Below are 25,635 nucleotides of genomic sequence, written 5' to 3'. Positions count from 1 at the left end.
GAAGGAACGCTCTCTGGCATGTTTATCATACCAGGCTTTTTGCTCTTCCTGAGCCTCTTTTAGGTTTTCTCTAGCAAGGGCTAAAGAGTCTCTGAGGCTGCTTTGTAGGTTGCTTACAAAGTCCAAAATGTTAGTTCCTGGAGAAGGAGTAGAACCCTCCCATTGCTGCTTCACCAACTGTAATGGCCCCTTAACCTCATGGCCATACACAAGTTCAAATGGTGAAAACCCTAAATTGGGACGTGGTACACCTCTGTAGGCAAAGAGCAACTGCTGCAACACTAGGTCCCAATCATTGGAGTCCTCATTTACGAATTTACATATCATGGCCCTCAAGTTCCATTAAACTTCTCCACCAGGCCACTTGTTTGATGGTGGTAAGGAGTGGCCACCAGGAGGTTCACCCCATGAGCTTCCCACAGGCTTTTCATGGTCCCTGCCAGGAAATTAGTTCCCGAATCGGTAAGGATGTTGAAGGACCAACCTACCCTGGCAAAAATGTCTGTTAGTGCCTGTCACACACTTTTAGTCCTGGTGTTGCTTAGAGCTACTGCTTCTGGCCATCGGGTAGCAAAAGCCATGAAAGTCAGTATGTACTGTTTTCCTCTGGGTGGCTTCTTTGGGAAAGGACCCAGAATGTCCACAGCTACTCACTGAAATGGGACCTCAATTATGGGGAGTGGCTGGAGAGGGGCTTTGACCTGGTCTTGGGATTTTCCCACTCTTTGGCACACCTCACAAGACCAGACATAAATAGAAACATCCTTGCCCATTCCCTCCCAGCGGAATGACCGCCCCAAATGGTCTTTGGACCTGTTCACCCCAGCATGGCTACTAGGATAATTGTGGGCTAAGCTCAAGAGCTTTACCCGGTACTTAGTTGGAACTACCAACTGTCTCTGAGGATGCCAGTCTTCCTGGTGCCCACCAGAATGAGTTTCCTTGTATAACAGTCCTCTTTCTACAACAAACCGAGATCGATTAGAAGAGCTGAGAGGTGGTGGGTTGCTCCGTGCCACCGTCCAAGCTCCCTGGAGGCTTTCATCTGCTTCCTGTGCGGCCTGTAACTGTTCCCTTGATGCTGGAGACATCAGTTCCTCCCTGGACTGTGGACCTGGGCTTGGTCCCTCTGGAAGCGATGCAGGTAATGGGGCTGTTTCCATTGATGGTGAACTGCTCTCCGCTGGTGCACTATGTGGTATTTCAGGCTCTGGCTGAGCCTCTTGTGTAGGGTTATCTGCTGCTGCTGCTGCCAGTGCATACTCAGTGGTGCCCTCCGGTGTTGAAGTTGTAGGTGGGTTTGCAAGCTCTGGACTGAGTGCTGGCAATGGTTCTGGTGCTGGTTGCTTCGCCAGTTCCGGTTCTGGGACTGGATCCACTTCGGCTGTTGCTGTCATTGGCAGGGAATTCGATTCCACCACCTGTGTCTGGGTCTGTGGTAACACAGTCGGGGCCCTCGTGGAAGGCTCAGGAACATGGATAGGTGTGAAAACTTGCTTAGCCTGGCTGCGGGTGACCATTCTCACCCTCTTGGCTAGCTTCACATGGTTGGCCAAATCTTCCCCCAGCAGCATGGGAATGGGATAATCATTATAGACTACAAAAGTCGACATTCCTGACCAGCCCTTGTACTGGACAGGCAACTCAGCTGTAGGCAAGTTTAAAGATTTTGATCTGAATGGTTGAATCATCACTCGGGCCTCTGGGTTGACGAATTTGGGTTCCACTAAGGATTGGTGGATAGCTGACACCTGTGCTCCAGTGTCCCTCCATGCTGGAACCTTCTTCCCGCCCACACTCTCAGTTTCCCTTTGATCTGAGGGTACCTGGGAGGCATCTGGGCCTGAGGACCTTGGGTGTGACTCCGGTGTAATGAATTGCAGTCTGTTGGGGTTCTTGGGGCAGTTGGCCTTCACATGTCCCAGCTCATTACATTTAAAACATCACCCAGCTGACTGGTCACTGGGGTGAGGTTGCTTGCCGGAGACTGGTGTGGGGTGGGACGATAAGGTGTCTGGGGTTTTTCTTGGGATGTAGGTGGGGCCTTGGGTTGCCCCCAGTGATAGGGTTTTGTTTCGGGTTGCCCTTTCTGATATTCGCTCCAACTGCTACTAGTTTTTTTTCTTTTCTGCCACCTCCACCCATTTGGTTCCAATCTCCCCTGCCTCAATTACAGTTTTGGGCTTCCCATCTAGGATGTACCTTTCTATTTCCTCAGGAACACCCTCTAAGAACTGCTCCATTTGCATTAGGAAGGGCAACTCTTCTGGAGATTTAACACTTGCTCCTGATATCCAGGCATCCCAATTTCTCACAATGTGGTAGCCATGTCGGGTAAATTACACGTCTGGTTTCCACCTTAGGGCTCTGGACCACTGACAGGCATACTCAGGTGTTAGCCCCATTCTGATTCTGGCCTTGTTTTAAAAATGTTCATAACTGTTCATGCGTTCCTTAGGCATTTCAGCCACCACCTCTGCTAAGGGTCCACTGAGCTGCGGCCTTAGCTCTACCATGTACTGGTCTGTAGAGATGCCTAGTACCCAGGGCAGGCCCTTTTGAAATTTTCTAAGAAGGCCTCGGTATCATTGCCTGCCTTGTAGGTGGGGAACTTTCTGGTATGGGAAGTGGTACCTGGAGGAGGATTTCCAGGGTTGCTTGGTATATTATGCTTAGCCCTTGCCATCTTTATCTCCAGTGCATGCTTCCTCTCTTTTTCCCTCTCCTCCATTTCTTTTTCTTTTGCCTCCATAGCTCCCCTGTGGGCAGCCTCTTTGGCTTTCTCTTCTCTTTCAGCAGCTTCTTTCTCGAGTTGTTTTAATTCGATCAGTCTCTTATGTTCCTTTTCTTTCTCTTGTGCTTCCAGTCTGGCTAAATCCAGTTTTTTCTGGACATCACTGTCTGTCATCCTAGCTTCTGTGTTTAACCTAGCTATACCTGAGAGTTAGAAAGAAAGAAAAAAACAACCCAGCTGGTGAATTCCTTTGCTACTGTAACTTGACCCCTCTGCCTTCAGGCAGAGGAAAAAATAAACTCTAACAAGAAAATTTTGTCCTTTTAAAATCCTGCTGTGCTTTTGGTTAAAAAATGATCCCACCGCTCTGCCACCATGTCAGGGTTCCTTCCCCACTCTGAACTCTAAGGTACAGATGTGGGGACCTGCATGAAAGTTCCCTAAGCTTATTTCTACCAGCTTAGGTTAAACCTGGTATGCTGCCACCACCAAGTGATTTAACAAGAAACAGGGATAGGACCACTTGGAGTTCCTCTTCCCCCCAAATATCCTCCCAAGCCTTTACACCCCATTTCCTGGGGAGGCTTGAGAATAATATCCTAATCAATTGGTTACAAAGTGATCAAAGACCCAAACCCCTCGGTCTTTGGACAATGGAAAAATCAGTCAGGTTCTTAAAAGAAGGATTTTATTAAAAAGAAAATGTAAAAATCATATCTGTAAAATCAGGATGGAAAATAACTTTACAGGGTAATCAGATTCAAAGAGCCCAGAGGAACTCCCTCTAGCCTTAGTTTCAAAGTTACAACAGAACAGGGATAAACCCGCTAGCAAAGGTAACATTCACAAGTTGAGAAAACAAAGATAAACTAACACGCCTTGCCTGGCTGTCACTTACAAGTTTGAAATATGAGAGACTTGTTCAGAAAGATTTGGAGAACATGGATTGATGTCCGGTCCCTCTTAGTCCCAAGAGCGAACACCACAAAAACAAAGAGCACAAACAAAAGCCTTCCACCCCCACCCCAAGATTTGAAAGTATCTTGTTCTCTTATTGGTCCTTTGGGTCAGGTATCAGCCAGGTTACCTGAGCTTCTTAACCCTTTACAGGTAAAAGGATTTTGATGCCTCTGGCCAGGAGGGATTTTATAGTATTGTATACAGGAGGGGCCTCATTCCAGGGAATCGGGGGAATCAGCCTAAAGCTGGCCCTGCTCTCCTAAGCCTTGACACCCCTCGGTCCCCAGGACTCAGCTTGCTCTGAGTCCTAGCACCCTTCCCATGGCAAGGGTGCAGAAAGATAGGAACCTCAGCCCATGAAGGCCACAAGGTGTCACCCTATCCCATGAGCCCCTGGCTCATCACCAAATCCCTGTTTTTTTTAACCTCTGGGAACTGTACATTTTATCCCACTGGAAACTGACTGCAAATTAGGTGAATTAACAACTCCCTTCAAGTGCCTCAGTCAGATACAACATACCTTCCTACTTAACCCCCTGTGGCTTGACAGTGCTGTGAGGAAGATGAAAATCTCCCTCGTCTGCTGCCAATTGGCCCATGGGAGAAAAAATTCCTTCCTGACACCCAAATGGGTGATGGGCTAGACCCACAGCATCTGTCAAGCCAGATTCCCATTCCTAATTCGGGGTGGCTAGGATGGGGCTGCTGGAACAGAGTCAAAAGATGCCCCACATGGCCCATGTTTCAGATTAAACCCTGGGAGCTGGCCAATCAACACCCCTATGTCCCAGCTGGCTAATGGGTACCAGAGACACCCAAGATGGGGAGGAGTTACCTAGTGTGTCTCAGTGTGCAGCTGCCTCCCTCGCTGCTGGGACTCCCCACTTTCACTGCTGGAACCATCAAATTCCCCTACATGTCAAAGCACATGGGTGGCATTTTTTGTCTCGGAAAGGAGATCAGCATCTAAACAAAACTGACTAATACCCTAGAATTTCTGTATGTTTGGAGTCAGACAAATGACACAGTTTTTGCTTGTTTGTTGCATAAAGATGTATTGAAATACCTGGAAAAGAAAGAGGAAAATATAATAATAAAAAGTTATTCCATTTTAACCCCTTATCTCATATGCACCTAATACCCAGTATTTCCTCTTACTTTGCTAGATAAGTGACAAATGAATCAGTTTAGTGTCCCTGATAGGACAGTGGTGCACATTCTGTCCTGAGTTGCTGTGAGTGTACTGGGAATACTCACACAACCATCTGCCCCAAGTGGAATTTGAACTGTAAATCCGTAGAACTTTCAGGGCGGTATCATGTTTCTGTCACATGGTTAAACAATTTCAGTCCCATTTACAGACTCCAGACTGAACATTTTAATTTTGGCAAAATTCTACCATCCAGTATCCAGGTGGCTCAGTCTAGTGCTTTGTGTGCTACTCCATTCCATACAGGTTCTTAAAACATGCTCATTGCCATAGTATCTGAGATAATGTGAGACCTTAATGTTCATATTTTTTCTTCATTCTTTCCAGTCACAGACTAAACAAAATAGCAGTGTGCTGGTTTCTATAGTTAAGGCTAATTTCACACAAAGAAGGGACGCCAACTTTTCTTCTTTTTTAAACAGGAGCTTAGGTTCTGAGGGAATCACAAACTTTGTGGGAAACTTGTTGACATATCTACCCTTACCTCTCTCTGAGGAGACCACAGAGACCTACTGCCCTTAGCTCCTAGATTAACAATCCATCAGGTTTCATTACCAATAAGGTGTTTTCAAAGACAGGTTTTAGTTACCAAGCAGGATTATATGTGAAAATATGCCATAAGGTGACAGCAGCTGAGAAACTGGCATTTGCATATCTAAATATTTGGCAATGATTTGACTTCAGCATAGCAAATAGCATACCCCATTGTGCTCTTATATTTCAAAATTAGTGTATGATATCTCAAGTCAAATGGCATCTCATCAGATAAACACTTCAGCTAGCTTAAGTGCTCTAAAGCACTCTAAAGCATTTTCTTTTTGATGCAGAAATGCATATCTGATTAGCAACGCCACATATAATTGGGACCTATTAGTCTCTTTATTTCTCATGTATTCATCTTCAGTTGTTTGCATAACAAAGAAAAGAAATGGGTTGTTTTTAAACATTGTCAGAAACTGACAAAAGTGTATCCTTTCATTCCTAATTCTCTGGTCTGATTCAAATATGTTTTGGCAACTGCAATTCAGTCCCTAACGGGCTCTAGAGCAGTGGTTATCAAACTTTTTTTTTTCCATGCACCACTTGAAAATTGCTAAGGGTCTCAGTGGACCACTTAATGATCTTTCCAAATGTTGTTTATACCATTAGCTAACTATTGTAAAGCACTTTGGATAAAAGCACTATATAAAAAATTATTTTTTTTTGTTTTACAAATAAAAGCACACCTCATATTTTAATATCAAGTAGTCTTACCTTTCTAATGTGATGGATATGCCCTCTCTCCCCCTCCAGGGCAGCCCCCAAGCTGGGGCTGGGAAGGAGGGGAGTCTCTCCCTCTCCCCCACAATGTGGTAGCACCCGAGCTGGGGCGGGGAAGGAGGGGAGTCTCTCCCTCTATCCCCTAATGCGGTAGCCCCTGAGCTGGGGCGGGGATGGAGGGGAGTCTCTCCCTCTCTCCTCCGATGCGGTAGCCCCCGAGCTGGGGAAGGGGGTGGTATCTCCCCCACCACAGCAGCCACATTGCTGAGACTGGGAAGGAAGGCCATCTTTCCCTGGCAGCTGCAGCCCTGCATGCTGCAAAAGCCCCCCATCCCCTCTTGTCACCCCACTGCCCCCTCCCACCTACCCCCTATTCCACCCAAGGCCACCACCTCACCTTACATGTGCATCTTTTCTTCTCCAGGGTTGTCATAAACAGATAGTTAAGGGTTAAGGCCTCTTTTACCTGTAAAGGGTTAAGAAGTTCATCTAGCCTAGCTGACACCTGACCAGAGGAACCAATGGGGGGACAGGATGTTTCCAAAGGAAGGAGGGAAGTTCCCTTTGTCTTGGTCAGTTTCGGCCAGCGTGGAAAAGATCAAGGAACCAGCCTCTTATCAGAGTAGTGAGTATTAGAAACGAATAAATAGGTTTATGTTTATTTTCTTTTGTGACTTTGTCTTTGTGCAGTTAGAGGAATAATCAAATTGGGGATTCTTTTGTGTACTAAGTTTTGCCCAGGGGAACATCCTCTGTGTTTTAAATCTGTTGTCTGTGAGAGTAGCTGGTATGCTAATCTCTCCCAGAGGTTTTTTCCTTTTACCTTTCTTTTCTTTAATTAAAAGTTGTTGTTTTTTTAAAAAAAAGAACCTGATTGATCTTCCTTGTTTTTAGATCCAAGGAGATTGGATCTGGACTCACCAAGGATTGGGGGGGGAGAGGGGGGAAAATGAGTAATTCTTCCTTGTTTTAAGATCCAAGGGGTTTGGATAGGTGTTCACCTGGGAATTGGTGGAGGAGTCTCTCAAAGCTATCCAGGGAGGGAAAGGTTTTTTGGGGCGGGGGGGGGGGGGGAAGAGACAGTTTCCCAAATGACTCAAATATTTGGGTGGTGGCAGCATACTGATCTAAGCTGGTAATTAAGCTTAGGGTTTCTCATGCAGGTCCCCACATCTGTACCCTAAAGTTCAGAGTGGGGGTGGAACCTATGACAAGGGTCTAGGCACCTAATTAGTGGAGCCACACCTGCATGGTTTCATTAACTAGCTGGATGGCCCTTCATTGTCTTGTGTGCGGCCGCTGAGGCACGCACCTTAACAGGAACTATCCATGGACCACCTGAATGGAGCTCTGTCTGTGGACTACAGTTTGAGAACCTCTGCTCTAGAGGATAAAAACTCACACCACAAACATGTACATATTTGACCTGATTTGATAAAACAGTCAGATTCTATTTGGAGAATCTCACAAATATGTAACATAGAAGCTAAGTCACCTGCTCTTCTTAGACTGAAAGGCAAATCCATCGAGGAGTTTCAGAGTGGTAGCCATGTTAGTCTGTATCAGCAAAAAGAATGAGGAGTACTTGTGGCATCTTAGAGACTAACAAATTTATTTGAGCATAAGCTTTCGTGGGCTAAACTTTCCCTCTGAAATTCATCCACTTGAGGGTTGTTTTCTTGTATGTGTCAACTTAGAACTATTGTGTCCTAGATTTCTATATGATCAAAAATGACTTTAATAAAGAATCCATACTATTGTCTACGGTACTCACTAAATACTGTACCTTCAAACCAGATGTTTGTCACATTTTCATTTAATTGCTGTTTTAAAAATGTGTTTAACTTTTCATTTTTTGAAAAGAAAAATGCAGCAATGATTTAAAAAAAAAAAAGTTGTTTTCTTTTAACCAATCCACTAAAAATAAAAAAAGGCATTTCCAAGTGATTCAAAACAATGAAGCGAAGAAACAAAGGGTATCCCCACAAAGGAATGGAAAACATTTGCTTGTGGTCTGCAATTGCTGGTAATTATGGAACAGAATATATATTTATTGATGAATTACAGTCCATTTCCCCCCAATCTATATCTCTATTTGAGAACCTCTGTAAATATACAGTTCAAATATACTGCACCATCTAACTTCTTGTTGAAAGGTGTATTTTTAATAGTATGTCTTAAGTATAAAAAAAGCACACAGATATGTCTAATAAGTCTTTATTTCCAAACAGAAATTGCAAAAATATTCCATTACAGAACAATATGGAAACGGTGCAGTGTCTTAAGAATGCATCATAACAGTGAAACCAATGTTTGTTCTGACATAAAATCATCAGGCACTTAAAAACATAAAACAAAGTATAAATTAAAATCAACTGATGGATGTCTCAACAATACAACTTCACCTCAATTTCCTGTTATAAAAGCAAGTGGCGATGCACACGTACAGTAGAGGGGCATTGCATGCCTCTGCCTAAATGCTGCAGAGACATTTGTACATTATACTGTAACACCCTAATGTGTGAGAACAGACAATAGCAAGTTTATATCTTAAAGCATAAAAATGTGCAGTGATAAATCTTTAAGAGACCTTTTTGGAAATAACATTAGCAGAGCCTACACTATCAGCGTCATTTTTTTCTGGTGAAATGCACAGTCATAACAGCTCAAAGGATGTGTAATAACTACTGTGATAGTCACATATAAAACAAACAAAATAAAAGTGAACCCAAAAACGATACACATTTTGGAGACACTGAAACCTCAAGCCAGGGACACAAGTTTTAAACCTGTCTGAGACCATAGTTATGTGTTATGATGGATGGCGTGATCTTGAAAATGAAAATGTATGTTTACTTATAACCTTATACACCGTCATGTAGTTTAGAATCTCCCCATTTACCACTCTCCATTAATTTGAGTCTATGCATCACATCGACTAAAACAAAAGTAGAGATGGTCTGTAAAGAAGCTTAATTCTTAAATCTGCTTCAACCAGTATCTCAATTTGCAGCCATGATTTTGCACCTGTCAGCTTTGCAATTGTCTACAGGCACAATTAATCTCACCAAGATATTTAACTAACTGATATGTACAATCAGGTAGCTAGACTTCAAAGAGAGAGAGATTCTGGAACTGGATCTACCCATAAACACCCCTGCACCTGTGTCGATCATTTTGGATTCCACACTCTGAATTCAGGAGAGAGTCTGCAGGGGTGCACTCAGGTGATCCAGTTGCAGATCAGGATGTTAGGTGACATTATTTGAACCCACAAGCTGCCCTTGCACGACGGCAGGCTAGGTTTTAAAATCTGTCCCTTAGTATGTCTGTATGTAAGAGTTTTATACTGGGTCATTCTGTAGTCAACTAGGGGAGTCACAAGAAAGGCAAATGTGTGTGTTTTTTCCAATGGAATAACTCATAAATAAAAAAGGCAAATGGAAGAAAGATTCTCTCACTTCTGAAACCACCCGGATAATGAAGTCTTCTTGTGTAACATGGGTCTTTACTTGGTCAGACTTTTCTAGAGGAAGTAAATCTAGGAAGCAATTGTTCAAAATTTACAGGTGAAGAGTTACTTGTTAATGGAGAATTCAATGTGATAGTCTCAAAATTCTGCCATTCGGATGCATCACTCCTCTTCCCCCCCTATTTTTGGAAATATTTTGTAACTTGTGTCTCATTCTAATAGAATTTAATGAATAATTTTATTTTATTAGGTATTTTGATGTAATTAATATTAAGAATATAAACATAAGGGCCAAATATGAAGCAGATATAAAAATGCACATTTAAAACGTGTAAATGACAAATATATTAAATATACTTCAATTTCACAGGAGTGTAGGAATATTTCTATAACAGATAAAATTTCAAGAAAAAACAGAGTATATTTTTTATATTCACTTTGTTTAAACAATCTTTTTCCCCCCCCAATACTTTGCTCACAGCTAAGCTCAATGATTGGAATATTTAATGTTTAATCTAATGTAGAGTGAATTAGTGTTCTATGGTCAAAGATGATGTTTAGTAAACATATCTGAGATTGAGCGCAGTATGTACAAAGGATAAGAAAGAAATTATATATTTGATTTGACCATTCAATAGACTCTCCAAGAGATCCTGGAGATTCTGCTGGTAGCAGACGTGGGTTATTAGAATTTTGTCCTATTCTATATTAAAATCTGTGAATAATAATGTGCAAAGGAACATCACTTCCTGTAAATCAAAAGCACAGGAACAAAGGTTCAGTTCAACTCCTGCTACGTTAAGGTTCTTTCCAGAAGGGCCAACTTTGCCTCTGCTCTGGCCCCTATATGTGTCTCCACTGGTGTTTAGGGACCATACAGGAACCACAAGGGGCCAGGGGAGAACTTCATCACAAGACTAGTATGGGGCTGTCCATACACAACCCTACCCCCACTACAATCCCTGGCATAGGGCATGCAGCTTGGGGCAGGACACTGGAAGAGCTCTGCTGTTGAGTTTTAATGGAATGCCTCAGATCTCCTAACTCCTTGGTAGGTTTTATGTCTTGATGTCAGTGAGCTGCAGGAAGAAACAAAGGGTGACTGAGGTTTTTGCAGTTGGTTTCTTTGGCTGACAGCTCCATTTCGTATACGGGCAGAGATGTACAACTGTGGTGGAGGAGAAATGCCCATAATGGTGTGCACTACCAGGGTTCTGGGAGGCGCAGCATAGAATCTAGCTCATTGTCCTTAGCAGGAGTTGAACTGAACCGAAAAGAGAATGCAATTAATTAAACCGTGGTTTTAAAAATATCATAGGCCTCTGATCCTGCAAAAGCCTACACACATGCAAACAAGTAGTCCTATTACATCCAAGAGGTTACTCACAGTGCATAAAATTAAACACATGGGTAAGGGCTTATCTACTCGGAGAAACTGACTGGTGGTATAACACCCTAGTGCGGGCACTCTATTCCACAATCAAAATGACTTTTTTCTGCAATAACTACTCCACTTAGTGGAGGAATTTGCAGGATCAAGGTCTTCAGTAGAAAAAGTCCATTGCCAAATCTAACACATCATACCATGGAGCTAATAAATACACACTTACGTCCACCTTGTATGAAAAGAACAAAAATGTCAAAACATTTTTAAATTATAATAATTTAACAAGCAAAACATTACAAATGTCACATAGTGGCACCATCTTGAGATTGTGCTTTGTTAAATTTAACCAAGAGTCATGAGTTCCAAAGATTTTCCGGATAAATTTTGTTTGAATAAACCATTTTGATTACAAGAAGTTAAAAAATGTAGCAATCACTATGTCAAAATTCATTCACTTTTCTCCTTAAGTGTAAAATATTTCCAAAATTATAATAGTGCAGTTTAATGCTCACAAAACAACATCATATCAAATCCATTACCAAACTTCTGAGATATACACAAATGTTCTCCTTTGGAATCACCACCCTGAAATTAAAACAAAAACAACAACAATATGTGTTACTGTTTCCTGTACGTAAGTAAACTGTATATTAGATTCAAAATAAGCCAATTTTTATAATTCTTATAACTTAAACCTGTTTTGCCTCATACATCTGTATTCAGCCTTATGTTAGAATAGAGCAGGAGTAGGCAACCTATGGCACGCGTGCTGAAGGCGGCACACGAGCTGATTTTCAGTGGCACTCACACTGCCCAGATCCTGGCCACCGGTCTGGAGGCTCTGCGTTTTAATTTAATTTTAAATGAAGCTTCTTAGACATTTTAAAAACCTTATTTACTTTACATACAACAATAGTTTAGTTATACATTATAGACTTATAGAAAGAGACCTTCTAAAAACATTAACATGTATTACTGGCACGCGAAACCTTAAGTTAGAGTGAATAAATGAAGACTCGGCACACCACTTCTGAAAGGTTGCCAACCCCTGGAATATAGTCTGTCACAGACATTTGTTATACATCATCATAGGCTCATAGAATCCTCAGGGTGTGGAAAGGACTGATAGTGAGCTATCTAGTTCAAACATCTGTTTTCTTTAGAGGAGGGCTCTAAGCTCACTAGAACATCTCCAGTAGTTGTTATTCAGCAGTGCCTACAGTTAGGCCACAGCATGGTATGCCTCTATCACCTCATCACCTTATCAGCAGCTTTTATCAGCTAAGTAGGGTCAGGCCTGGTCAATATGTACATGGGAGATGGACATAGAAAATTCAGATACAAATATAAGATGGCTGTAGAGGTAACTTTTAGTATTTCAGATTCTTGCATTTCTCCTCCTCTCCTTCCTGATTACAATTAGCATAAATTAATTGTAAATAAAGTTGTTTCCATTTACAATTTCCGATCCATTATATCTATTTGGAGGCTTGCTAGTTAGACAAGAACAATATATCTTCACCGGCGTTATCATGCCCATTGCGGCCCAGATTCAGGATAGCACTTCAGCACATGCCTAACTTTAAATGTGTGAGTAGTCCCACTGAGTTCATGGAGTCGACTCATGAGCTAAAAGTTAGTACATGCTGAAGTGCTATGGTGGATCAGGACTTCTATGCAGCACTATAGCAAGGGCAACTGCTGCTAAGGTTGCATGGCTCCAGAAGTTGCTACATAGCCTTCTCTGGCTTGGCTGGAAAGTCACATTATTGCTTGCCTTTGTATTAATAGTTGGGGATTGGTCCTGCTTTGAGCAGGGGTTGGACCAGATGACCTCCTGAGGTCCCTTCCAACCCTGATATTCTAGGATTCTAAAACTAGCTGCCTTTGGACCATCTGACTACAGCTGAAAAACCCAATCCCAATTATTAGGCTCCACAATCATCACTGACCTCATATATTCAAACTGAGGCTCAGATGAAGGCATGTTAGCCATACCTTTCTGTCTGGCCCTACCTACCTACCTTCCTCTCCAAGGAGCAGCTCAACTCCACCACTCTGCTCAGCCCCTCCTCCTTTTGCCCCTCCCCTCTGATGGGCAGCCCAGCAATATTAACCTGCTTAGCCATACCTCCTCCTCCTGCCTCTGAGATGGCTCAGTCCTCCCTGCTTCACTCCTGCTCTCTGGCTGGCCACCCACCCCTGTAAGCAGCAGCTTAATGCTTATGCCAGATACAAGGAGACTGGCTCCAGACTGAAGGGTCTCTTTCTGGCAGGCAGAACACCCAGTCCGTTTGCTTGTCCAGACAGCATTTCCACTTGAACGAGCCTTCTGAACAATATGATTTTTGCCAGACTAATTAATGAAAAAGGGCCTATTTTTCAACTCTGGGGCCTATGTTTATTTGACTCCTCCAGGCTTATCTGGTTAAAGCAATGCGCAAACAAGACTCTGTTCAACCACAGAGCCATAGCAAAAATGACTTAGTTATCTAATACAAAATAATCTAGATCAGTGATTCTCAACCTTTTTGATACCAGGGCCTGGCTCGCTGCCTTCCTAAACTGGATCAGGGAGATGTTGGGGACTGGTGCCGGTCCACAGAACAGTCATTGAGAAACACTTCTAGATCATGCTTTTAGTGTAATTCCAGGATTCTGCTGGCTCTCTCATTCTCTCTCTGTGACAAAGTATACATATATTCTAGTGCAAATGTGTGGTGCTGTGTGTGCAGAAGGACATGCGTGCATGAGTGTGTATTTACGTAGATGGAGCTCCCATTCTGCTCTGAACTGATTCTACACATACTGGCCATCAGCTGGTGGAAAATGGTGTCAATAGATCTGTGCCAAATTACACTGCTGGAAGATTTGGCCCACTGTATGAAGTGCAATCTGTGGTTTGGCATTATGGGCGACTCAAGTTGCAATGGAAATGTAAGCCTCAGGCTAAGCTTTCTTCCTGACTACTCCTAGGGTTTTCTTGACAACACATCAGTAGCCCAAACCATAGTTTCCTCTCTCCAAAAAGAGACACTTTCCTTATCGCCAGGGTGGTGTTAACAAGCCACACCTGCTCCAAGGATTTATCAGGAATCAGTTACCATCTCCCTGCAGGGTTCTACACCTGCTAAAAGGATGGATCAACAGGAGAATCCTGCCACTTTGATACAGTATGAGAGCATTGCTCTATTGAAGTCAACAAAACGGTAACATCCGCAGAGAGTGAACACTGTGGGCAAGATTATAGCTGAAACCTCTGTGGGTGCCCCAAGGTGGAAGAGTCTCTAAGGAATCTGCCCCAGTTGCATACACATGCAGGGGACAGACCCAGACCTACTCCTTGTGCTCGCCAAAGCGTGGAATATTTTTTAAAAAATTATGAAAATGTCTGATTTTTAAAAGACCATTTTACAATGAAAAAACTTCATTAAAAATTTCAGCCATCTTAATAAAACCTTTCACTTTGTTGTTAAAAGACTAAATTCTTTCCTATTAGAAATGCAAGCCATTAAGTCAAAAAGTTTCAGTGTTAGGGCAGTGCAATTTACTCCTCAGATTGTTTTTTGCAGCTTCCTGTGCAAATCTGGCCACAGAAATGGTTTTCAGAGCTTCAATCTGTCAAGCATTGACAGTGTTTAATTCACCCATACATATGCTTAAGCTTTTTTGTGACTCCTATGTGCTCCATTCTGATGAAAAATTCATAAACAGTTTCCTATTAATTTTCCTAGCTGGCATAGTTACTATAATTAAAGTTATATGGCATAGTTATCATGATTAATATTATATGAAGTGCAAACAGTGGAAACTGCGGGATGTAAAAAGCATAGCAACTGTATGTGTGATTACGAAATACATAATGTATTTCTCAACATTCCCGATATGCCATTGCTTTTTACAGTTAAAAAGGATAACCTAGTAATGTGTGTGCAAGCATGTATCTCCCCATCCCCCCATTCTATTATGTACTGTAATGTTATGTATAAGCCATCCTCATTCTGTTTTATTCTTTTGAACATGGGAAGATCTGAAGCCACTGGAAGAAAATTGTGCTTATTTGGCTTGGCCCAGCAATCTGAAAGGTTAAAAGGTAGCAATCTCTTATTGTTATGAATCAACTGTGAAATATATATTTGAAAGCGCATTTTCTAAATAGCATTGAAAGCCATTTTGAAATACATTTCACAGTCTAAGCAGAAGAAAAGTATTTCTTAGCTTTTGAACTTTCAGATTGCTTGGCTGGGTAGTTTTCTTTTATATAACTTGAAAAATACTGGAGAAAGATTATATCAGCCCAATTAAAATACTATATTCAGGTCTCATTGTAACCTATTTATTGGTGTTTGGACTCCCATCTTTTGGAGAATCAATGACTCATAGTCAGCAACAGTACTAGAAGTTGAGCTGGAAATTGATGTAGCTGAAGGATGTACAAACAGCCATATTGGCAGGTTGTGTTTTGTCAACAGGTCAGACGAATCTCACACACAAACAACCGAATCTCTCCACAGTCAACTGTAATTTGCACTGAGTAAATTGGCTCAAGATCTGGGGACAGGTTCTGTGCTGCATCTCTTAGGATGCAGAACAAAGAAGATGCAGCCCAGGCAAAAAGGGTGCAGTGCTTCATGCCTCTAGGATTCTGGGATGCTCTGTGGGCCAGTGCAGTCCCCAAAGTAAGTTACAGCAGCCCCAAGAGCTGCTGTAACCTATGGCAGCTTCTACACTTTTGTCAACCGGCTGCTCTGCAGACCAGAACTGCAGCAACACAGAGTACGGTAGTCGCTCCCTCTCCTTGTGCCAAACTGGCATAGCCACTCTGCAGGGACATGTAAGTGGGGGGCACAAAGTTGCCTACACCTGCCATATGCTGCCTCTTCTCTGGGTGAATTTGTCCATGGACTGCTTAGCCCTTTTTATGGCCGCGTACACTGTGGCATCAGTGTAGAAAGGTTTAGGCAGCACCAGAATCTCACCTCTTCTCTCTTTCAGGTGGTAAAATGTGTCTGTCTTAAATAAAGCAGCCCACTTTTAGTCAAAACAGGACACCTTGGGGAATCCATCACAAAACACAAAAGACTGGCGGTCACACATTTGGGGCAATGGAACACTATTGATAGACTGAGTTGTGGTAATCATGGACAGTGCTGCCAATCCTTCATGTATGCAGAAGGATTGGCAGTGTGGAGGAAAATGTCGGAGCTGACCCTAACCTTTCATCTCCATGGTACTGTACATATAGGCAGAGCAGTCAAGCCTCCCTCTAATTCATATACATAACTCTCATTGACTATTTGGGAATAATGTGCGTATCTGGGGAACACCACCTGGTTGCAGAAAAGGCATTTTTGCCCTGATACTTACTTAAACGGAAGTGTTTTATCTTTGAGGAATCTGACTTACCTTTTTAGTCTGAGTCACATTTACCAAACTGCAGCTTCAGAATGCCCTTCCCATGAAGTTGGAGAATCTGGTTGTATTCTTTGGGCATTGCATGGAAACCTGGCTTGGGCAGTTGGTTGTCATAATAGTGGTGACTGATTGGCATCTCCTCCGTGGTTTTAGAGAAAGGCCAGAAGCCATACAACTTCACATTCTCACACAGTTCAATAGCAGCACTAGCGATCATAAAACCAGAAGACAGTCGATATGCTTTCACGCCCTTCGTTCTCCAGAACTGGGCTAGACTTTTCAGGTACCTGGGATGAAAAAATATCGCCCTCTGTTTTGCTCTGAACTCTTGTAGAGTGTGGTATACTTTGAAAGAAGCAGCTGTGTTGCTTTTGAAGGAAAATGCTGGCAATAAAAGGAAAGCATTTCCATAACTTGCAATGTTCTCCAGAAATGTCACCTTCTTTTCATTCAGCTTGTTGTATCTGTCAAATAAAATGCCTAGTGAACTTATCAGTTTTAGAGGGAAAAATGCTTGAATTCAATATTCAACAATTTATTATTGCAGGCAGGAGTTTCACAACTGCTTGAGCAAGTAATCTGTGAGCACTATTACTGCCATTTAATCTGTACATGTAGTAAATGCATATGATACGATCCCAGTTTTACATGTGCTATTATGAAAATCTGGCCTTCTATGAATTATTTAATAATTACAAATTCACTATCCAATTTACTTAATTTCACAGGAATTGCCATACCAAACCAGACCTGTGGTCCACCTAGTCCAGGCTCATGTCTTCAAAGGAAGGTGCGAGAAGCCCCACACATTTAAAAATGGGCACATTAGCATATACCATACAAATCTTTATGCAAAGTAGTTACTACATATGTGTGGTAGCTGCTTTACAAATGTAGGCTGCAACCGTGCAAAGACTTGTGCATGTGCCTAGTATATGAATAGTCCTCATGGAGTTAAAGGTAAGCACATGCTTAAGCCTTCGCAGAATCAGAACCTTAGCTGCTTTTTAAATACTGCTGGACTGATTGTCCAAGCTGATGACACCCAAAGCTCCCACTGACTCAGCACTTCTGAAGATTAGACCATACTTCTAATGAATTGCCAGATCCCAGGTCATAAACTGTTGAGCCCTACAAAATTCTGCAATAAAAGAAAAATGGTCAAAGTGATTTTGCTTTGGGACTTTATTGCAGGGCTGAAACCTAGTTTTTACATCTGTACTGTAAAATGCCTTGAAAACACAGTCCATAACAGAATGGCTAATATAACTTCAACTCTAGTGTTGTGAGAAGAACCCCACACTTAGCTAGCTAATTAGAAGTTAAAGGGATTAAAATTAGAGCAGTTCTCTAGACAACCCTTTCCCTCTCCTCCTTTTAAGGCACTTACAGCTTTCTCTGAATAATAAAATCATTGAAATGGCCAAATCCCAAAGTCCTGACTCATTTTTATTGAGTCCTTATTAAGGTTAACGCTGTTAACTTCCATGGAGGTTTGCCTGAATAAAAACAGAGTAAAAACTTAGTGGAACATCATGATTAAGCCCAAGAGCAATAAATAGCTTCAATAGCCACCAATGAAACTGTCTTCTTATGCTAAACCTCTGGACCAAATTTTGCTTTTCTTGCAACCCCATTGAAGTCAATGGGCCAAATTCACCGCCAGTGTAAGCCACTAATACATCTCCATTTACATCAATAAAGATTGCAAGAGAATCAAAGCAGAATTTATTCCAAAGACTCCGGCTATCTCCTTGATTCAATGACAAACTTCTTTTAGAGAGACAAGATGGGGAGGCAATAGCTTTTACTGGACCAACTTCTGATGGTGAGAGAGACAGAAGTTGGTCCAATAAAAGATATTACCTCATCCATCTTCTCTCTCTAATATCCTGGGACCGACATGGCTACAACAAAACTTCAGTTTTCTGTGTATTTGACTGTTTTCATCTCACTGTTAAGCTCGAGTCAATTTTGTCTGGTTGTGTCTGTTTGAGGAATACAGAGAAGGCAGACTGTAAGATGCTGTAAGATTATTAAGCAGTAAATATCAACATACCACACTGGTTCATTTGACAGATAAGCACTAGCTAGAACAGTTTATGGTCCAATGTGAAACTGAAGGTTATACAATAATTAGCAAGTTCTAATTAGACTTTTGTTGTTGTTGGTTTCTTCCCAAGAAGGGGAAGAAAGCAAAATACTTTGGAGAAAAAAGGGAGATCTACTTTGGGTTGGATTCTTTAGTGTTCAGACAGTTATAGAAATGTAGGTCCCAATTCAGGACAGCACTTGAGCACATGCTTAACTATAAGTCCCACTAATGGACTTTGACACGTGCTTAAGGGCTTCCCTAAATCATGGCTATAATGCCAGCTTTTCAGAAAGGACTTGAGATGAGAAATGCTGCTATTTCCCCTGGTTAGGAACATGTGGATGGGTGCAAAGAGAGGCACTGCTAATCTCTGTATTGTTGACTCATTTCTGTTTAATGGGTTTCCATTCACTGGTATGCCTTTTACCTGGGAATTAAGAATCACTGATGAAGTAATCAGAATGCATTGCCCACTGTGATGGCATCCCAAAGGGTTTAACAACAAAATCTAAAGCATGTCAAACAATTAAACAACATTACACAGGAAAAAAAATTGTGGTGATACTTACTTCTGTGCTATGATACTTGGATTAACAGTCACGAGACTTGTTTTATTGCCAACATCTTTGCTAATGCTTCCTGTGGTTGGGGGAAGGTTACACCTGAGGTTTAGAAACAGTTATTTAAAGAGAGCCCCACCACAAATGCCCTGGTGTTATTCTATGCAAATTCCTCGACTGCACCGTAATATTTACGTCACCTCCCTCCAAGCACCCGATAAATAAATAAATATTAATGAACCCTTACAACATGTCTGAAAAATAAGTATTTGACCTTTTTAACAGATGAGTATACTGAGGTACAGAGAGTCACATTTTCTCCATATCACATGAGTCAGTAGCCAAACTACTAATAACCCAGGAAGTCCCACCTCCCAGTTCCCCTGCTTTTAGGGGCGGCTCCAGGCCCCAGCACGCCAAGCGTGTGCTTGGGGCGGCATGCCGCAGGGGGCGCTCTGCCGGTCGCCGGGAGGGCGGCAGGCGGCTCTGGTAGACCTCCCGCAGGTGTGCCTGCGGAGGGTCCGCTCGTCCCGCGGCTTTGGTGGAGCATCCGCAGGCACGCCTGCGGGAGGTCTACCGGAGCCGCGGGACTGGCAACCGGCAGAGTGCCCCCTGCAGCATGCCGCTGTGCTTGGGGCGGCGAAATGGCTAGAGCTACCCCTGCCTGCTTTAACCACTAGACTAGAACCTGCCACTATTTCCTTCCAAGATAAGTAATGCAGCTCCTCTAAAGGTTTTCTGTAGTTTTTTTTTTTTTTTTTTTTTACTAAAAACAGTGTAATTAATAATAAGATGCAATTGGCATAGCGATATTATTGCCTGTATCAAAGATGAAAATGGAAAAATGTCCAAATACTAATGCATTCCAACTACTGAGTCAGTAGTAGTCAATTTCTATTAAAGATAAAGAAGAAAAAGTTTTAGTCTGAATTATGTTTATCACTTATGTTCTTTAAAAACCTGCTACATTTAGGTTTAGCATCTCATCTTGTAGGTGCATCACTTCTATTCAGGCCAATCACCTAAATTAGACATGGGAAGGCTTCTCTTTTGTCTTATTTAAAAGCACCAGATGTAAGTCAGAAATAAGAAAAAAGTGACAAAATCCAGTGGAGATGGGTGTGGGCCCAGAGGTCTGCCTGCAAGATTGTCGCTCGTTCACATGTTGGAAAATTTCTGGTGGAGAACAAAGTGGGAATTTTATTTCCACAACATGGAGTGAGACTCAAAAGGAATCTCTGCCACCCAAGCTCAGACTCAAGGTTTGAGGTGGGCTCGAGAGCCCAAGCTGCCACCCAAGCTGGAACGTCCACACTGCTATTTTTTGTGTGCTAGCTTGAGCCTCACTAGTGCAGGTCTGTCTACCTGGGCTGGGAGGCTTCCTCTCAGCTGCAGGATAGACATACCCGTAGGCACCTCAAGAGGCAGTTAGGTGCCTATAGGGATTTTCAAAAGTGCCAAGGTGCCCAACACCCACTGGGAGTTTGAGAAGGTATTTAGGTGCCTATCTTTAGGCACCTAACTACCTTTAAAAACCTGGCCCCTAGGCATTGCTCCACTCAGCATTGCAAGGCCTAAAAACCTTTAAAAACCTAGACCCGAGGCCCCAATCCAGCAAAACATGTAACCATATGCTTGACTTTATACCTATGAGTGTCAATTGGTAACATTTTAAAAGTACCCAAAGTGACTTAGGCTCCTAAGTACCTTTGAAAACTGGTTTTAGGTATCTGAAAATGCCAGCAGGGGCCTAGGGAATTTTCAAAAGTGCTCAAGAAGGTTAAGGTGCCTGGCATGAAGATTTTAAGGCAAGGGAAAGCATGTAACATATTTAATGCTAGCTTATATCAGTCTTTTTTTTTTTTTAAATCTCTTCTCCTGGTCCAAAGAAAAACACCCCTCAACCCTAAATGATATTCAATAAGCAAAAAACGGAGCTTCTCAGAGGCTCAACTCCCAAACTAGACCACATCCAGGTTCATAGACTAAGGCCAGAAGGGACCATCATGATCAACTAGTCTGACCTGCACATTGCAGGCCACAGAACCTCACCCACCCACTCCTGTAATAGACCCCTAACCTCAGGCTGAGTCAATGAAGGCCTCAAATCATGATTTAAAAAGACTTCAAGTTACAGAGAATCCACCATTTACATGACCTGTGCCCCACGCTGCAGAGGAAGGTGAAAAACCCCAGGGTCTCTGCCAATCTGATACAGGGAGAATTTCCTTCCCGACCCCAAATATGGTGATCAGTTAGACCTGAGCATGTGGGCAGGACCCAACAGTCAGACACTTGGGAAAGAACTGCTGACATTCCTTGAAATCGCAGGTGTGTGAATACATGTACGCTTTTTTCGGCTTCTGCTCTCTTCTTATCTGCACGCAGAGTAGTGATTTACAGAGCAGAACGTGATGCTTGGCTATTGTGTGGAAGAATGGGGCGCATGTGCACACCCACTAACCATAGCACAGCCGTTTGGTTTACTTTTTGGCCTACCAAGCTTGACAGAGTCCCTTCAAGAGCTTTAGCACTCTAATCCCATTAGTGTTTAGCAGCTCTTACCTAAATACAAAGTCAGAGTGATCGATTTCAGCTCCACAGCTGGAATTTTTCAGAATGCCCCCATTTCCAACCACTGCACAGTGCTTAAAAGGATAGCCCAGAAGGGGTGGGGACTGAAAAGAACAAGAAGAGCATGAACAGAGTTTGGGCTGGTCTTTTTTGCATTTCTCGTGATATGGAATCAGAACTACTACTACTTGCAGGCTAACTCCAGTAAAGTGCAGAGAACGCACACAGAATGCAGCACGCGTCTGCCACAAACAGTCAGAAGTAACAGAGGTGGAAAGAGCAAGACTGGACTGTGAGCTGCTATCTTTGCTTTCAACAGTTTGGGGAAGTCTCTTTGCATTGTTAAAATTGAACAAAAAGATAAATAACTTGCTCTGTTATGTTTACCATGCAATACTCCTGCTATGGACAGTGTCTCCTGAGGGACACAGGGTATGTCTACACTGCAATGTAAGCCCAGGGTTAGTGGGACTCGAGTCTGCTGACCCATGTTAAGGAATCCTGGGTTTAAGCATCTACACTGTTTTTAACACTATGTTAAGACTGTTCTAACCCATGCTTCAACCCGGGGCTCTGGCATTCACACAGCTGCGCACAGACCTGAGCCAAACCAACCATATCCCAGAGTCGCAAGTGGTGCTCTAGCCCTCTGACCGTGATGTACTGTGGGAAAACTTTACTGCCCTCCCTGCCTATTACAGGAAGTCTGAACAACCTGAGCCTGCCGAGTAGTCATTTTGGATTGTGCATTCCCAATTACTGGATCCAGCGACATGGAGGAGGTGCCTTCTGAAGAACTTCTCTTGCTTGTGCTTTCACTTCTGTGTCAGGAAACTGGCAAAGCATCCATGAGGCATTGGTGGACATTTCAGCAGCATTTTCTGTCCCACCAAAGGCACCTGACAGATTTCCTGGTGGAGTAGCAGGAGGAGGAGTACCCTGGCATCGCAGACTCACACTGGCTGATGCTGCTTGGCACAACTGGCATAGCCACTGATGCCCCATGTGTAGACCAGCGCTTCTCGTGCAAGGCCACAAGCACATTGTCATGAAGACCTGGGATGACCAGCAGTGGGTCCAGAATTTTTGCATGAAGCAAGCTACATTTCTGGAGCTTTCTGAGCAGCTTATCCCCAACCCTCCAATGTAAAGAGGTCAGTCATGCTGGTCCAGAAACAGGTTTCTATAACTGTCTGGAAGCTGGCTATTCTGGACTGTTACAGGTCCGTTGCCAACCAGTTTGGGGTTGGAAAGTTGGCTGTGGGTAAAGTGGTGGCAGAGATATCTGAGGCAATCAGGCATGTGGCTCTTTGCCCAGGTTTTCAGCGAGGGAGCAGGCACTTGCAAAGCAGTTCCTGGAACAGGAGAGGCAGCTAAGGGAGGAGGACAGAGCTCAGAGAGAATTGTTTCAGCAACTCCTCCTGCTTCTCAGCATGCCGTTGCTCTTTCATCCCTCTTCTTCTGGTACTGGACCTGCTGGTCTGCTGTGTCATGAACATTGATGATAACTTATCATGGAAATGCTTCCTATTGGAATGGCCTGTGAGGGTAAACTGGGCCATGGATCAATTTCTGATGAACAGCAGGCAGTAGAGGTTGAGCAGCCTGAAAGAGGACAAGAAACAGAGGGTTACTGTCTAAAGTAGCTCAGTGGAGGAGCACAGAATTAACTCTTGTGGAATCTCAAGGACAAAACAATACATTTCAAAACTGAACCGGCATGTATTGCGAAGGAGATGCTTCAGTCCACATTCTCTCTGGCCACAGCCTGGTTATTTGCAGTTACAGAAGGGCAGAAACAGTGGCATGGTTAAAACAACAACCTGTTTTCTGTTTTATAAACATATTATAATTAACTGGCATATGGAGCATGTATGTGTGGGAGGATAGTGCCCTTGCTGCAAAAGGCTTTTCCCGTCATTTCAGGCCTTTCACGCTTCGGAGGACATAACTGTTCTTGTGGTGCCCTACTGCCAAAGGGAGATGTTATTCCAAGCTGCTAGTGGATGCAGCAGAAGTAGTCAAATCTATAGTGACTGAACAGCACATCTGTGAGTGGAGTGGGCTAGTCAGCTACTGAGGTGGCCCTGGAAAGTACACCATTCCCCACAATGTAACTGCATATCTGGAGTTCCTGCTTCAGGAAAAGTTTGCAGCTATCACTAATCAGGATTGGGTCCGAATCCGTGAGGGAATTAACAGGATGCTGCGTTAGCTCACACATTGCTTTACCCTGTTGTTGCTGCACACAAGCATGGAGAACTCCACAGCTTTCTGCACCCACCACAGTTCTGGACAAAAACTGACACCCCACTTGTACTTGGGAGAAATAATTTGGTGACCCATAGACTGCATGGACTAGATTTGGAAATAGAAAACAGTTTCTCTCACTTACACACACACACACACACACTTTCCTGTTTCCAGGTGACTCGATAGAGGAAGGAGGAATGATTACAGAGAGGCAAATTTCAAGCCCTTACTACTGAAAGGAAAACATGCATGACCCTGGCAAACATCTGTGACTTTACAGTGAAAATAACTTTACAGCTGTTTATGACTGTTTGAAATTCCCAGTTGCCATTTTGAACTCCACATAGTTGGGGATGGGAGGGGAGAGGGGACACCAAGGTGCTCTGATACAATCCACCGTTCCTGGACACGCACTGGTAGCCGGAGCTGATCATAACTTGTGCATTGCTTCTAAAGCAGAAATCCCTCCCAATACTGTAATAATAAACTGTAATTCGGAGTCATAAACTTACCAGGTTCCAGGGTGGCTTCTGTCCCCCCTCAGGTTTGCTGTAGACTCAGTAGTGGGCTGTTCTCAGAGAGGGAGAAATCAAACAGCTCTTCTGAGTAGGGACCTTGAATTTGCTGTTGATCCTGATCCACAGCTTCCTCTGGGATTGGTTTAATAAACAAACAGTCACTTCATGCACCTCTCTTGGAGCCTGCTGCTGGCTCTCATCCATCCCCATGCTGGATTCAGGGGCCAGCTCACCAGGTTATCATCATGCATGTTGGCTCCATGCTGGGTGCAGTGCCCAGCACCCGGTCAAAGTCCTCATAAAACAGCCATGATGTTGGTAAGTTGCCCGAGCTGTGGTTCTTGTCTCTGGTCTTCCAGTACTTGCTCTTCAGCCTCTTACTACACTCCTTGCACTGATCACCCATCTAAAGCTGTCAGCTTTTTTAGCTATCTGCTGGTATGCATGGTCATTCCTGGTACTTCTGCTGAAGTTCAGTTTTACTGGCCTTGCACCAGAGATTCACTGAAATTGGGCTGTGCTCCCGTGACCATGAAGCAGCATGATTTACAAAAGTCTTGCCCTGCTCAGTCTCCACTGCAAACCCAGGAGGCTCTCTGATAGTGTGCTGGGAGCTTAGTGTTCAGAAGAGAAGGAGTTAACGCTGACCTGAGCTGCTGCCATATGCCAATGGAGGTGACTCATTTTCAATACAGTCAACTGGAGATTTTTGGGATAGCGAGGACTAAGGAGGTTCGCCCATAGAATTGTGGGACACTTCTGGCAGACTCCCAGGACAAGAGTAAAGCAAGGCTGCATCTACATTGCAAAGCAATAGGGCTCCAACCTGGGGTCCTGACTTGACTTGTGCTCAGGCCCTGCAGCCCTGAGAGTCCTGGGATCCTGGGTCCGTGCAATTGCAGTGTAGATGCAAGGGGGGAGGGTTGGTTTACACTTGAGCCTGAGCTTAAGCATGGAATTGCAGTGCAGACATACCCTTAGTGGGACCATGCAGCTAGGGAGACCTCCAGGAACTACTACTGCCAGGGAGAAACGCAGGTGCCTAATGTTATCCTTCCCCTTCTCTCAGGCAGGCCATGTGTGCTGAGAGGGAGAAGGAGAGAAACAGTAGAGGGTGCCATACGGGAAAGCAAGGAAGTGCATGAAAGCTGGTAAATGCCAGTCCTTATAGAAGAAGTTTATCTCAAGACAACAATA

General features: G+C 43.3%; 1 protein-coding gene across 5 annotated transcripts in view; it reads right to left on the bottom strand.

The window, feature by feature from the left end:
* Window positions 1–8,398: 8,398 nt before the first annotated feature.
* The window catches only part of ST8SIA6 (ST8 alpha-N-acetyl-neuraminide alpha-2,8-sialyltransferase 6), a 55,000-nt gene continuing 37,763 nt past the window's right edge, over window positions 8,399–25,635 (bottom strand). For 4 of the 5 annotated variants that reach the window (XM_039521182.1, XM_039521181.1, XM_039521185.1 and 1 more), the window contains 4 exons: window positions 21,659–21,771; window positions 19,103–19,195; window positions 16,430–16,902; window positions 8,400–11,608 (listed from right to left, as the gene is read on the bottom strand). In XM_039521182.1, coding sequence (XP_039377116.1) covers window positions 16,434–16,902; window positions 19,103–19,195; window positions 21,659–21,771 — 675 coding nt within the window. In that variant the 3' untranslated portion in view covers window positions 8,400–11,608; window positions 16,430–16,433. Of the gene's footprint in view, window positions 11,609–16,429; window positions 16,903–19,102; window positions 19,196–21,658; window positions 21,772–25,635 lie in introns of all 5 variants that reach the window. The other variant, XM_039521180.1, reaches the window with a different exon arrangement.

This window comes from Mauremys reevesii, linkage group 2 (assembly GCF_016161935.1).
Source record: "Mauremys reevesii isolate NIE-2019 linkage group 2, ASM1616193v1, whole genome shotgun sequence".
Lineage (NCBI taxonomy): Eukaryota > Metazoa > Chordata > Testudines > Geoemydidae > Mauremys > Mauremys reevesii.
Note: the sequence above shows the minus strand (reverse complement) of the source record. Positions and strands in the feature narration are given on the sequence as shown.